At 32.6% G+C, this 13,885-nt stretch overlaps 1 protein-coding gene across 9 annotated transcripts in view; it reads right to left on the reverse strand.

Moving 5' to 3' along the window:
- The window catches only part of Cacna2d1 (calcium voltage-gated channel auxiliary subunit alpha2delta 1), a 444,702-nt gene that overhangs the window by 52,912 nt on the left and 377,905 nt on the right, over positions 1–13,885 (reverse strand). For 5 of the 9 annotated variants that reach the window (XM_048786232.1, XM_048786233.1, XM_048786234.1 and 2 more), the window contains exons 15-19: positions 13,529–13,618; positions 7,431–7,508; positions 5,486–5,560; positions 5,137–5,211; positions 1,209–1,265 (exon numbers count right to left, since the gene is read on the reverse strand). In XM_048786232.1, the coding sequence (XP_048642189.1) occupies positions 1,209–1,265; positions 5,137–5,211; positions 5,486–5,560; positions 7,431–7,508; positions 13,529–13,618 (375 nt within the window). The remainder of the gene's footprint in view (positions 1–1,208; positions 1,266–5,136; positions 5,212–5,485; positions 5,561–7,430; positions 7,509–13,528; positions 13,619–13,885) is intronic. The other 4 variants (XM_048786240.1, XM_048786238.1, XM_048786239.1 and 1 more) reach the window with 1 other exon arrangement.

Raw genomic sequence — 13,885 nt, forward strand, 5'->3', positions numbered from 1 at the left:
TCTGCATTTTAGAACAACCTCAGAAGCTTTAAAAATAATTTGGAGGCCAAAGTAAATCAGAAATTTGAAGAGAAGGGGCCCAGTAATAACAGATACGCTTCATTTCCCAGATGAACAGTCTGGGCAGGGCAGAGACACTGCTTTTCAGGTAAACAAAATGAAGTACTCCACAATTGGCCTCCAGAAGAACTAAACTCAAACTTAGTTCTAATTCACAGTTTAGCAACCTCTTCTGAAATCACACCACCTCTCCATTGTAATGTGACCAACACTTTTTTGAGGAAAATGGTAAGCTAATAAAGAAAGTATTAAATGTTGAACTTTCTTTGAAATTTTGAAATTCTCAAAGTTGTAGAAAGTATCCTTTTATGCTGATTATTTTTAATGTGCCCAGAAACATAAATAAATAAATAAATAAGCAAACAAACTTTTTTGTTTTTTTTCGGGGCGTACCAGAGATTGAATTCAGGGGCAGTTGGTCACTGAGCCACATCCACAGCCCAATTTTGTATCTTAGAGACAGTGTCTCACTGAGTTGCAAAGCTCCTGGCTATTGCTGAGGCTGGCTTTGAATCTGCAGTCATCCTGCCTCAGCCTCCCAAGCCTTTGGAATTACAGGTATGAGCCATCATTCCCAGCATATATATAATAACTTTTAAGTCTTGTTGATGGCAAAGATTTTGTAATAAATTTGCCAGGTGGTACATATTCACACTTTTTATTTGCAATATTGAACATTTTCAATTAGCTGAAGGGAAATTAACTTCTAATCCCAAATTACACTTTTAGAAATTCAAAGAAATTTTGGCTTAAAATATCTGGTTTATGGAAACTATCACATAAGAATTTCTATTTGCAATTAGAAGTCAATTTTACAAGCAAATTGTTAGGATCACAAAGATTTGACACTAATTTAACAATATTGAATAACATTTCCTTTTTAGAAGCCATCTCATTATGAATACCCTTGATTGTTAATATTACTACATAATTACTTAGCAATCTTTAGTTCACCAACGCATATCCTCTCCCATAATTAATAAAATTTTTGCTGCAGTTTATTGAGAAATGATGCTCATTTCCATCTCATGCTCTGTAAGCTAATGTCAGGAAATGCAGTTTTAATCAAAAGCTATAACACCAAGCTTGATCTCAACTCTGATTTAGCAAATTTGAAAGCACAGCTAAGTCTACCTTCATTCATTTACCTGAACATTGGGTCTCCTTTTTCTTAAATTAACTGTTGGTATGCCTACACCAATAGGCTGAAGCAATAAAGAAATGATAATTCATCACAGTACATGTTAACATAGGTAATACTATAATCAATTGTGATCACATATTTCCTTAGTCAAAAAGCGGTTGATACTTAGAATTCAAAATATTTGATAAGCAGCATAGAATTCATGATGAGCTGATTTAAAAAAATGAAAGTTTAAAAATATTTTTAATAAATAAAAACTGTTATCTTCACTTTGGTTGGTTTGTGTAGACGGGAGTGAAGTGAGGGTTGGGATTGTGGGGATGGGAAGAATGGTAAAAAGAGACAGGCATTATTACCCTATATACATATATGATTACACTACTGGAGTAACTCTAAACCATGGACAGCTAGAGGAATGAGAAGTTGTGCTCCATTTGTGTACTGTATGTCAAAATGCATTCTATTGTAATTAAAAAACAACTGTTATCCTCATAAAAATCATTGTTTAAGCAAACTAACTGTTAATGTTCTCCTGTTTTTCCTAGAAAAGTACACACTTGGGAAGTGTAAAATAATTTGTACCAGACAGTTTTGAATTTTCCTGATTTAAAAATAAATAGATTGAGAAATAGGAATTGTTAGAATTTATACGACCCAACTTTGCAAACTGCAAATATTGCTAACTTTCTCCCCCAGTTCATATGTTGCAATTTTTAACCTCAAAATTGATAGTATGAAGGAGAGGAGCAATGCAGGAAGCAATTAGGCTGAGGAGGTGCCCATCCCTCCATGGGATTAGTAATCTATGGCAAACCTGACAGAAATCCTTTCCATTTCTGCCATGTGAGGTCTGAGCAAGGTGGCTGTATGTGAGAAAAAGGCACCTACTTACCCTTGCCTCAGCCTTGCACATCCTAGCCTTAAGGACTGTGAAAAGTATGTTTCTGATGTTTATAAGCCACCAGTCTCCTTTTTTTTTTTTTAACCATAGTAGCCTGAATAAAGCAATACTACAAAATACTGAAACATCTTAAACATTTGAAATTTGTGTCTTTGTTTTCTGAAAGTTTAGCCAATGTTATTTCTATTGAACTGATGAAGAATTCAACCATAACACTGTATACTCATTTTAGATATGGACTTCCAAATCATATATTATACTCCATTTTCAATATAATAAATATCTATCAGAATTTATCAAAATTAGATATTTTGAAAATATATCAAATATTAGATATATCAAATATTAGATATTAGACCATATCTGTTTATTTTAATGAAACAAAATGGTAGAAATAAAATATGTAAAATAAAATAAAATAAGGATAAATCAGGAGACATATTTATATTTTTTAAAATTGTGGTCATAAGGTTACAGTACACATTGAGAAAAAACAGTGTGTTTTAAAGTACATGTATGAAGACTTGAATTGGGTGTCAACACACTTTATATACAAACAGAGATATGAAAGATTGTGGTATATATGTGTATTAAGAATTGTAATGCAAAAAAGTACATGTATAATGTCATAAATTGATGTGAACATACTTTATATACAGAGATATGAAAAATTGTGCTCTATATGTGTAATAAGGATAGTAATACATTCCACTGTTGTCGTGTATTTTAAAAAATAATAAAATCAATTTAAAAAAAGAATTAAAAAAATCTTCATAGCTACTTTATTTAGTGATATTTGGAGCTTTTAAGAGGACACTATCCTAACTTCTATGAACTATAACATTATACTAAAATAGTTTGAAATAAGATTATAATATCAGAAAGAAAACAAAAAGGACACCAAACCAGGTATGTTTGGTTAACATTAGGTTTTCATCTTGTTAATTAATAATTGGTATTATGAATATAGCTACATTTTCTTTAATTTGTATTGATGAATTTCTGATGAAAGAATTTAGATTAAGTTTGTTGGTATAACATCTGTTACCATATTGTTTTTTGTATTTGACAATTTCTGAAATATTCATACTATATAGTTTCTTTTGTGAGGTTCTTATATTAATCTGTACAACATACATTGTTACTTACAAAGTAAAAATCATAATATTTATCCTGCTAATTATGAGAGTGCCAAGCATATTTAATTCACAAGTTTCAGGAAAGACAGTATGTTGACCTTTCAGAATTATTTCTTTTTAAAAATAATTTCCTAAAAGAGTATTTTTTAAAATATCTTACTGTTGCATGCTTACTTTTAATAAAATCCAATACCAAAACATGAGTGCTAATTTGTGAGCTGGAAGAAAAAAGTCAACTAGTTTTTAATGCAAATCTTATGAAATGTATATTTTTTGTAATTTTATGAATTTTAGTGTATTGATTATTCCAAATATGAGTTGAATACATATTAACATCATCAAATAGTGATAAAATATCTTCTATATAAATATTAGTCATTAGGAGATTGCAGAAGATGTTAAAACCTTTTTCAAATTACTACCTCCTTTTCATAACGAAAACTAGAACTTAAATTGTTATTTGTATATCTCTGTCATATACAGTTCCTTTGGGGAAAGGTTAAGGTCTATAATCAGAAAAATTGGGACTCTTTGTACTCCTTAGCACATTATATTTATATTGCTTTTAGATTACTTTAATTAAGAAGATATAATCTGAAATATACTGGGTACACAAAGTTCAAATAATATTTGAAAAGTTTAAACTTTTTTTTGAGATTTAGAAAGTTAGGTATTTTCAACTATGACAGAAACCATAGCATGATTACCTAATCATAGCAATGATATTGAAGAATTTAAATGACATACTTTTAAGAACTGTAATAATTTAATAACACAGACAAGTACTATTGTAAACTTTTATAAAAAGAATATGTTTAAACATGATATAGGATGCTCAATGATGCCATGTATGCTTAGCAAATATTTATATCATGATGGATCTTATATGGCAATAAATTCCAAAGTGAGAAGAAATAATATAGAAACATTAAGATATATATTAAGATGCTAAAATAAATCATCACATTTAATATGTAACTCAATATCAATTGTCCTTATTGCTGTTTTGAATATTTCAGTGACACAACTTCATGTGTGTATGTGTGGGCACACCTGTGTTTACTAATCTGGGACTCATTCAACATCCATGACAGAAAGAAGGAGGTAACAGTCTCCATGGTTTATAGCATTTTCAGCATTATCCTCAAATTTCACCAGTCACTTAAAAATGTTTACAAAATTTCCATTATATAAGATTTTGTCTAATTCTAAATGTAGGTAAATAAATTTTGCCATAACACCTTTTTAAGGATTAATGAAAAATGAAATGAGTTGAATGAAGTATTTTCTAAAAATGTTTTGTATCTTGGGAAAGTAGATATAAATATGAGGATAAAATAGTTTGTCTATGGATTTTATGGCTTACGGAACAACTCACTTAGTAAAAACTACACTTCCCATTTCTGAAACCCATCATATACATTTTACTTATTTAATTTTTTTTCTTAGGTATTTACAAGCCTGCCCCAACATGAAACAATAGTCTGGGAGATGGAAAGCAGAGTAATTATCAGAAGAAAAGGGCAATGGGTAACGCAGCCTGGGCAGAAAGGAACATTGCTAATGCTTAGGAGGGTTACAGGAATGTCTGAAGCAGCACACCCTCACAGCCTTAATCAAAGCCATACATGTGATGTGTGAAAGTAGGCTCAGGAGATGATAATGGCTGTCTTTCACATAAGAATATTAGTTAACCTAAATTGGTAAGGGAAAATGCTTTTACCTCTTCACATGTCATAATCTGTGGTTTTGTCATCTAATAAGGGAGCCAGATTACAGACTATTCTTTTGTATTTAATGCTATAAAGTGAATTTTAAAATGAGAATCCTATTAAGATCATGAGTCATTAATTTTATAAATACTATGCATTGTAAACAAATTATATACATACCTTTGGCTGAAGATTTGGATGTAACAAAACATAACCATTAGGATCAATTGCAAAATAATAGCCATTGGGGCAGAGCTGAAAAATAATCAAAAAGTTTAGAGATGTATGCTCACAATTAGAAATCCACATAATTTAAAAAAACGTTAAATTAATTGGTTATCACATTTAAGAGCATGCTAAAGGATGACATTCTATTTCTACTTTTTATTTTAAGGATGATATTTAGCTCCTTTGCTAAGATAATTGCACATCATTTTTTCAGAATTACTTAAGTACTTTATAGACAAGCTAAATTAATACACAGTTCTAAGAACAGGAAAGGTTACCAAAAAAGTAAATTGTATCTTACTGTGAAACGTGGTGTTAGCCTTTTAATATCTTCCAAAGACACATCAACGCCCATCACACCAAGAATCAGTTGGTTCTGTAACAAGATGGCAAAAAGTAGTTTATTTTGTACCCCAAATTATATATTTCTATACAATAATTATATATATGCATCCTTTTGCTGTAGTAATGGTTGTATTCCATACTAGTGTAAACAAATGTGTGTGCGTGTGTGTGAGTGTGCACAGATTGTAATTTGGTGTCAATTTACAAAGATTCTCAGCTTTGATCTTTTCCATAGTTTTATTATCACTGTTACTCAAATGAAATCTTGATGACTAAGATACTTGAAAACTTTCATTTGATACTTTTTGTACCTTTCTCTCCTAATATTTATTTATGTAATACTTATTTATTGCATTGTTGGCTATTGTAGCTATATGTGTGCATGTTTGTGCATTGACTTTGTGGTATATTACAATTAAGAAACCACAAAAACGTTCAATTTAAAAATTGGACCAGTATGGAATAAAGAAACACCATATTCTTACAAATGATAGTGCCCATTTCTTGTAACTATCTTCAAAATATGTGACCTTATTAATAATCAAATCTTCAAGACAGTGTTCCTAATTGCTGCTAATAACTTCTCTATATAATGGGCATCATGGTTTTAATTTCAAGTCAAGAAGCTATGTTGAAAATAACTATCATACTCATCTAAGGGAAATAAAAATGAAAATTGTATTAAAATTTTGAGTCATAAAACTTTGTTTGAAATAGAATTATATAAATTATAAAGTAATAAATCAAAATGTGTTTACAAACAAAATTTAAAATCTAGTCAGAAATTACAAAAAACACTTTAAACTCTGTGTGGGTGCTTATAAAATTAAAGTCATGTCAACAACTATGCTCTTTTGCCATGAAATAATCCTACTCTGCACTAAACTCTCAAATTAAAGCCATCTCAGAGACAGACTATACTGAGATCTTAAATGCAAATGAGGAATATGACAATTGCTCCATTATGAATTGCAATTTTTAGAATTCACAGATATTTAAGAATGGTAATGGGCCCCTAAAGAGAAATAACTGATATTGGATATGGCTATATTATTAGGATAAGCAGCTCAACTGAGGTTTACAAAAATTGTACAAATAATGCTTAAGTGTAGCAGACTTCATTAAACCATGCACTAGAAATAAATATCCCTTCAAATAAATGGTATCACATTATAAAATAAACATTTGCTATTAAAAATTCTTAACTCCTGCCTTCTTAAATTCATTCTGAATCAAATTGAGAAATAAAAATTTATCACTACTTTTAAACCAAAATTAACAAAACAAGTACATGATTTTTAAAATAATTATTCAGAACTTTCAAATAGCATTTCATTGCATGACAATATTACCAGTGTTACAAAAATCTAACATTTTTTTAGAAACTCATTAAGTATTTTCCCTGTATCTTAAAAAAAAACAGGAAAAAAGAACTATAAATCAGATACTTGAATTATGACTAAAAAATCTATTGTTTGGGAATTGGAAGAGTAAGGATTCAATAAATGCATTTATATACACCTGATAAAACATCATTATAGTTTTTGGTCTTTCTTCCCCCCCCACCCCACAAACTTCATAAATACATCAAATGCATTTTAAAAATGAGCACACAGTATTGACCATTTATCATGTAATTATTCCCAGAGTCTGACTCTCTGTTCTCATCAGGTCATAATTAAATAGACCAAAGCTCAACCTCGACTCTGGGGCGACAGAGAGTTTGACCTGAGCTTCCTTTTCCCAGGTGGTTATCACACAGGCAGCTGCTGCCACTGACCTCTGGCCTCACAAGACAGTTACACTGTATGCATTTCCTTACAGGAGTATCTTATCCACATTAAGCTTCAACATCACAGTTTATCATTTATTATTATTAATTTTATCAATTAACTTTTAACCTTTAAGTTTGTCTTATTTTCAAATTGGCCAGTTATGTTGAAGACCGGAAGAGTTCCAGTAATGACAAGTCCCAGTTCCTAAAAACAGATTGAGAGAAAAGGCAAATGAAAATGAAAATTTGAACTTTGTCCTACTGCCTTAGACCTTGATATACAAGACTTCATTTTATAGTTACTTGATAAAGAGCCACGGATAACTTGTAACTCATTTTGTGTTTTCAAAATATCAAAGTTTTGTGTTTTCAAAATATCAATCAAAATGTCTTGGAAATAATAAAGACTTATTAGGCAGCTATTAAAGCATGTAAGATTTGAAATATTACTCCAGTGCGCATTGCAAATAAATAAAAATATTCTACTTATGTAAAGATTCATTAGCCTCTAAACATTTTAGAAACTGTCCACCCTCCATGCTCTTTTTCACAGAGACAGTTTATCTACCATCAGGGCCCTCCATAAGCAGAATGGTATAAAAATATTATTTTAAATGATTTACTTCATTTTTGTGGTTTTATTCTTAACTTTTAATGCCCTAACCCAAACTATTCATGCTATTTCACAAATGTGTAGTAAAAGAACTAAGCTATTGATATAGCATTTCTGGAACACTCTAGATACATGCTATGCTGTACAAAAGAAGAATTAATTCTAAATAACACCCAAAATAAATATTACTTTTTAAGAAAGTAATGTAGAAAAATAAACTTGCAAATGGCAAATATGAAAGTCTAGTCATGAAGCAATTTAGCAAAACAAAATAATTCCATTTGATTAATCAGCAGATTGATATTCTCATATATTAAAAGAATACATGGATATTATGTAAAATAGAAGTTTTTTTTAAATTACTGACATCCATGGCATGTGAGTGTCTCTCTGTGTATGCATAACCACTATTTCATGTTAAAACTACATTTTCACCAAAATCACTCTTTAAAGAGATTTTGAATTTGCTAATAAACTGAGAAAATATTAGTAATCTCCTTAAAAATAACCCCAAATTTAAACCTCATAAACTCTGCTCTGATTCCAGTAACAGTGTGGTTTTATGGAGAGAATGTCTTAAATAGGCTTTAGTTTTTAATTGTGCATGCAAGAAGCCCTAAAGCAATGAAAACTGATTCAGGGAGGAGGGCAATCATCCAAAAACTTCCAGTAGAACAAGACACTAGATAAGCTGGCATAGCTACAGATAGTTCAGTACATGATGATATGCCTATTGGCTCTCTGTTTCATCCTAAACAACAACATTTGAATGAAGAGATCCTTAATTAATTATGCAAATTAACATTCTCAGTGAAAACATTCTATCTCAATAGAAAGTCAGATCATAAATTCATAAAGCTGGTATCCAGAGGATAATTCTGTGAAGATTACTTTAGATAATTTTCTATTTATGTTGCAATCTATAAGAAAAGTGTTACGATTTGCATGAGGGGTCCCCAATGAAGTGCCTCTTTTAATGCAGGAATGTTCAGAGGTAAAGTAACTGGATTGTGACAGCTGTAACCTAATCATTCTATCCTAGTTTGAACAGACTGGGTGACAACTGTAGGAAGGTAGCAAGTGGCTCAAAGATGATGGTCAATGGGATACCCTGGAATGGGGTATCTTCACTTTGGCCCATTCTGAGTATGCTCCCTTCTCTCTCTCTCTCTCTCTCTCTCTCTCTCTCTCTCTCTGCTTCCTGACCCCACCACAAGTTGAGCATCTTAACTCTGCTGGGCCCTTACCCATGATATGCTGCCTCACCATGACCCAGAGTAATGGAGTTAGCCATCTATGGACTCAGATCTCTGTGAGCCACAAATAAACATTTCCTCCTCTAAATTGTTCTTGTCGCCCTGGTGTGACCTGTAGATTTGGGCAGAAGTTGATGAATTGTAACAGAAGCAACAGAGACTGGGGTGGTTGTGGACGGGCTGTGGGAGCAGGGGGGACACAGGGAATTTTGAACTTCACCCCAATTGTCCTGGATGCTTAAACTATATTAGAAAATAAAGTCTAAAATATTCCCATGTGAAAAATAAATAAATAAATAAATAAATTGTTCTTGTCGAGTAGTTTGGTTACAGTGAAGCAAAAGCTGACTAAAACAGACACTGGCACTGAGTGACCATGTGGTTCCCAACATTTTGGAGATGGTTGGTAGGAAGAATTTTGAAAAGTTCAGCAATGCAGGCTGAAAAGCTTTAGAATACTGAAAGTGGATGTTAATGGGCAATTCTGGTGGGAGATCAGAAGGCAGAGCGCCAACAGAAATGTGACTGTGCTTGTGAGGTTTCAGAGGGAGATGAGGACTCTATTGGGAACAGGATTAGAGGTCATTCATGTTATGGATTATGGCAAAGAATTTGGCTACATTTTTCCCACATCCTGAGACTTTACGTGAGATTGAATTTAAAAGTGATGGACTAATAAATCTGGTGGAGGAAATTTCAAGGCAAAATAGCATTCAATCAGTGTCATGGCTATTATGGCAGCTCTTAGCTAGGTTTACATTGAGAATTGAAAGCAGAAAACAGACAGAAAGAAGTTAAAAAAAAAAAAAAAAAACTTGTGGTTTGGCCAGAAATGTGCATGAGAAGCTGGGGATAAGGAAAGTATGCTTATTGAAGAGAGAACACCCTTAAAAAGATGCTAAGTATTTTGCAAAAAGTTAAGTGGTCATGAAGGCTTTGACCAAGATTTCAAAGGAAGGCCTCTGAAGTCCGGCAAGGTGTAGCTGGGTTGGAGTTCCTGTAGGCTGTCCCTGAGAATGCAATGGGTTATGGGGAAGCCAAAGCTGGAATGGAGACCCTAGGAAATGAGATTCCAGTAATGTGGACTGTCTACTAAAAATGCTGTTGACTTAGGAGAGAACCAAGCTAAAAGAGAGCCTATGTGAAGTGCAACCATCAAGGCCAAAGGGGAAGAGCTGACCAAACCCTTTGAAAATAACCATGTTGCCACCAAGTGTCCTAGATACTGTAGGTATAGTTGGGAACCTGTTTGCCCAGGTCTGCTTTGGGTCCATCCCTTCTTTCATCCTTTTTTGGAATGGGAATATTTGCTCTGCACGACTCTAATATATTAAATACATGTAACTTGCTTTTGAATTTTACAGGGGCTCACAGCTCAGAGTTTGCCTTGAGTCTCAGAGGAGATTCTGAAGTTAGACTCTTGGGCAATGCTAAAACTGTTAAAACAATGGGGCTCTTGGAGATAGACTAAATGCATTTTGCATTACTAGACAGAAATGAAGTTTGGGGCACCCAGGGTAGAATGTTATGGATGGATGTGAGGTGTGTCCCCTAAACTGCCTGGGTTAATTCAGGAATATTCAGAAGTCAAGTGACTGGATTCAGAGAGTTGTAACCTAATCAGTCCATCCTAGTTTGAATGGATTAGATGATAACTATAGGCAGGTGGGGAGTGGCTTTGAGAAGTGGATCATTGGAGTTATATCCTGGAAAGGTGCATCTTACTTTTGGCCCCTTCTGCTCTCTCTGCTTCCTGACCCCATCGTGAGCTGAGCAGCTTTCCTCCACTGGGTATTTCCCCATTATGTTTTCTCATGTTGGGCCCAGAATAATGGAGTCAGATTTCCACGGACTGAGACCTCCGAAACTGAGCCTCACAAACTTTTTCTCCTCCGAGTTTTTGTTGTTGTTGTTGTTGTTATTGTTTTGTCATGTATGTTGGTCAAAAAACTCAAAAAGTGACTAAAAAAGTTTTAAAAATTGGTATCATGATAGAAAATATAGATATGGATGTAGTCTTTATCTTTGCCTCATTTCTGCATTTGTATAGAATTTTATACTTTGCTTCTAAAAATGTTGTATACCCCCAATGAGGTCCTAGATGACTATTAGAGTTAAGATAACCATGGATGAATTCATTGGCACCCAATTTCCATTTTCTCCCTCATTTATCAAGTGAACCAAAAAGTATACTGTGTTTATCAGTACTGCCAGTATTTCTAGAGAATAAAAACCAAGATAATATATAAGATTTCTATCTCCTTGGTTTTAATATTTATTTTCTGAAACCCAACTCTTTTCATCTCTCTCTTTTTATTTAAAGAGCCTCATTTTATCTCCCAAATAAAATCCCTCTACAAGTTACCTCCTTCTGTTCTGATATCTTATTAGTTCTATAGGTGACAACAGTCCTTCAATATATCCAGTACACTGCCCAATTTTATGCTATATCTATGTGGTTCCTCTCCTCACCATCAGTTAAAGAAACTGTACTTGAACTCATATGTTTAGCTAAAACATCACTATTTTTTTATGTCCCATTCTACCCCCAGACATATAACTTTTTTTCTTTTGAAACACCAGAGCTCTTTGAATTTTTCCCATTATATTACACTTTGTCTTCAAATATTATACCTTTTCCTTTTTAATAAAATTGTGGATTTGACTAACATAATTTGAATCTGCTGTATAAATTATAATGTGATTATAAAAAAATACTTAGAAATATACAATGGGTCCCTTATTCTGAAACCAGAAAAAAAAAAAAGTTCTATTTGTGTGCACTGCACAGCCAACTCGTGTGTTCCATTTCTTTTCTTGTTTTACATTTAGTTTCAGCTTGTAAACAGACATTTAGAATTAACATTTCCTTCTAATGTCATTTGTGCTATCAGTAGGAACCTTACCAGCAATGCAGACATTCTGGTTAATGAACTTCTGGTCATAGGAAAGCAACAGGGCATACTTATTGGCTCCTCCTATCATACACTGTCTTGGATGAATTTAAAAAAGTGAAACATCTTGCCCATAGCTTTAGATGACCATGTGACCTTAAGTAAATAAGTGATGTCAAGAAGGAACATTGGGTGGTAATTTTAGCTAGGACTTGAGGTAAGCAAGCCTCACTTTATCTTTCTTAGCGTGCAAGGCCACTGCTAATAGTGCCTATTTTTCTTCTAACTTCCTGTATATGTTTACTTTATAAGAATCAAATGATAAGTAACTCTAAATGGATTGTATTTTGCCCTTTGGGTTCAACATTGCATGGAAAAAAGAAGTAACAGCATATAATTGGACTCCAAGTAGGGGAAAGGGTACTACTGAATCAGCAATTACTTTTTAGGACTTAGTATTTTGGCTTTCCCCAGTATGTTGTTCCAGCAAAGCATGAATAAAGACTTCAAAGTAAGATTAAGCATATGAATAAATCTTAAGTGTTATAAATCTTTATAAATTGAATATTAGGAAAATAAAAATAACATCAAAACATGACTTTGATCCTACAAAATCTAGGGCTGGATAATTTTTTCTTGCGCATGTGTGCGCAATGGGACTGTTCTGTGCATTGTAAGATGTTTAGCAGCATCTCCGGCCTCTGTCTGTGAAGACCAGTAGTAGCAGCTACTCACTCTCCAGCCCTGACCATAAAAAATATATATATATACAGATATTTCCAAATGAATTGTGAAGGGCAAAATTACCCCCATTTGAGAACTACTGCTTTAAAGTGTGGTGGAATACCTATTCTAATATGTCAATTGTGCTGTGGATCTTTGGCATGTTGTTTCACACCAGAACCAACCACCAGTATCCTATTTCCATTAAAAATGTCTGGATTTGAATTTAAAGCATAAGATTATATATGAAGAGGTAATTAGGCCTGTAATGACTTCAATGTATGATAAGAATTTTGCCTAATAGAATGTACTTCTGAATATTGGTGAGTCTGATTACATTTGAGGTTGTATATTTCTACTAGCTGACATCTACTTTAAAAATAATTTCTTTAAAATCTTTAGAAATAGGTTTTTATTTATATGGTATTGAGCATTTTTTTACATTAAAATTCAACAAGTTATGAAAATTTCTATAAATTCAACATTCTAGGATGGAAATTCTTCATTCTCAGTGGATTAACTACAAAACAAAATAATACTTTACATTTGTAGCTCCGTATTACATACAAATCTAGAATTCTATTCAAATTATCTAAATTCTGGCTACAAAAGCTTATGATAGAAGGAATTTTAAAAAGAGTTTAACTTAAATGGGAAAAGAGAAATGTCCCCTAAAAAAGAACAGTCAGATGTGTGCCTATTTTTTAATGGCAGTCTAGTTTAACATCCAATCTCTTACCAGTGCATCCAAGTAAACATTTGTCCATTGGACTTGCTTCGCTTTGTCTCCTGCTAAAACCATAGGTCTCCCCAGAACATCCAGATATTCCTATTTATAAAAGAAAAGAAAAGAGAAAGAAGGAAAGGAAAAAAGAAAGAGGGAAAAAAGCTATGCTTCAAAACTAGAAAAGCTATGTGCTTTAAAAAACAAATTTCCACAGGGGGAAAAATAATCTAGAGTTAATGAATACAGAATCAAATTATTAACAGAGTGAATTATTTAATCCTATTTTGGGCATTTCATAAGTGGTAAGTCTCCATACTTTGAATCAACAATATTTGACTTATTTACATAATATATCTACCCCCATTTTTT

The sequence above is a fragment of the Marmota marmota genome, unplaced genomic scaffold, assembly GCF_001458135.2.
Source record: "Marmota marmota marmota unplaced genomic scaffold, marMar, whole genome shotgun sequence".
Taxonomy (NCBI): domain Eukaryota; kingdom Metazoa; phylum Chordata; class Mammalia; order Rodentia; family Sciuridae; genus Marmota; species Marmota marmota.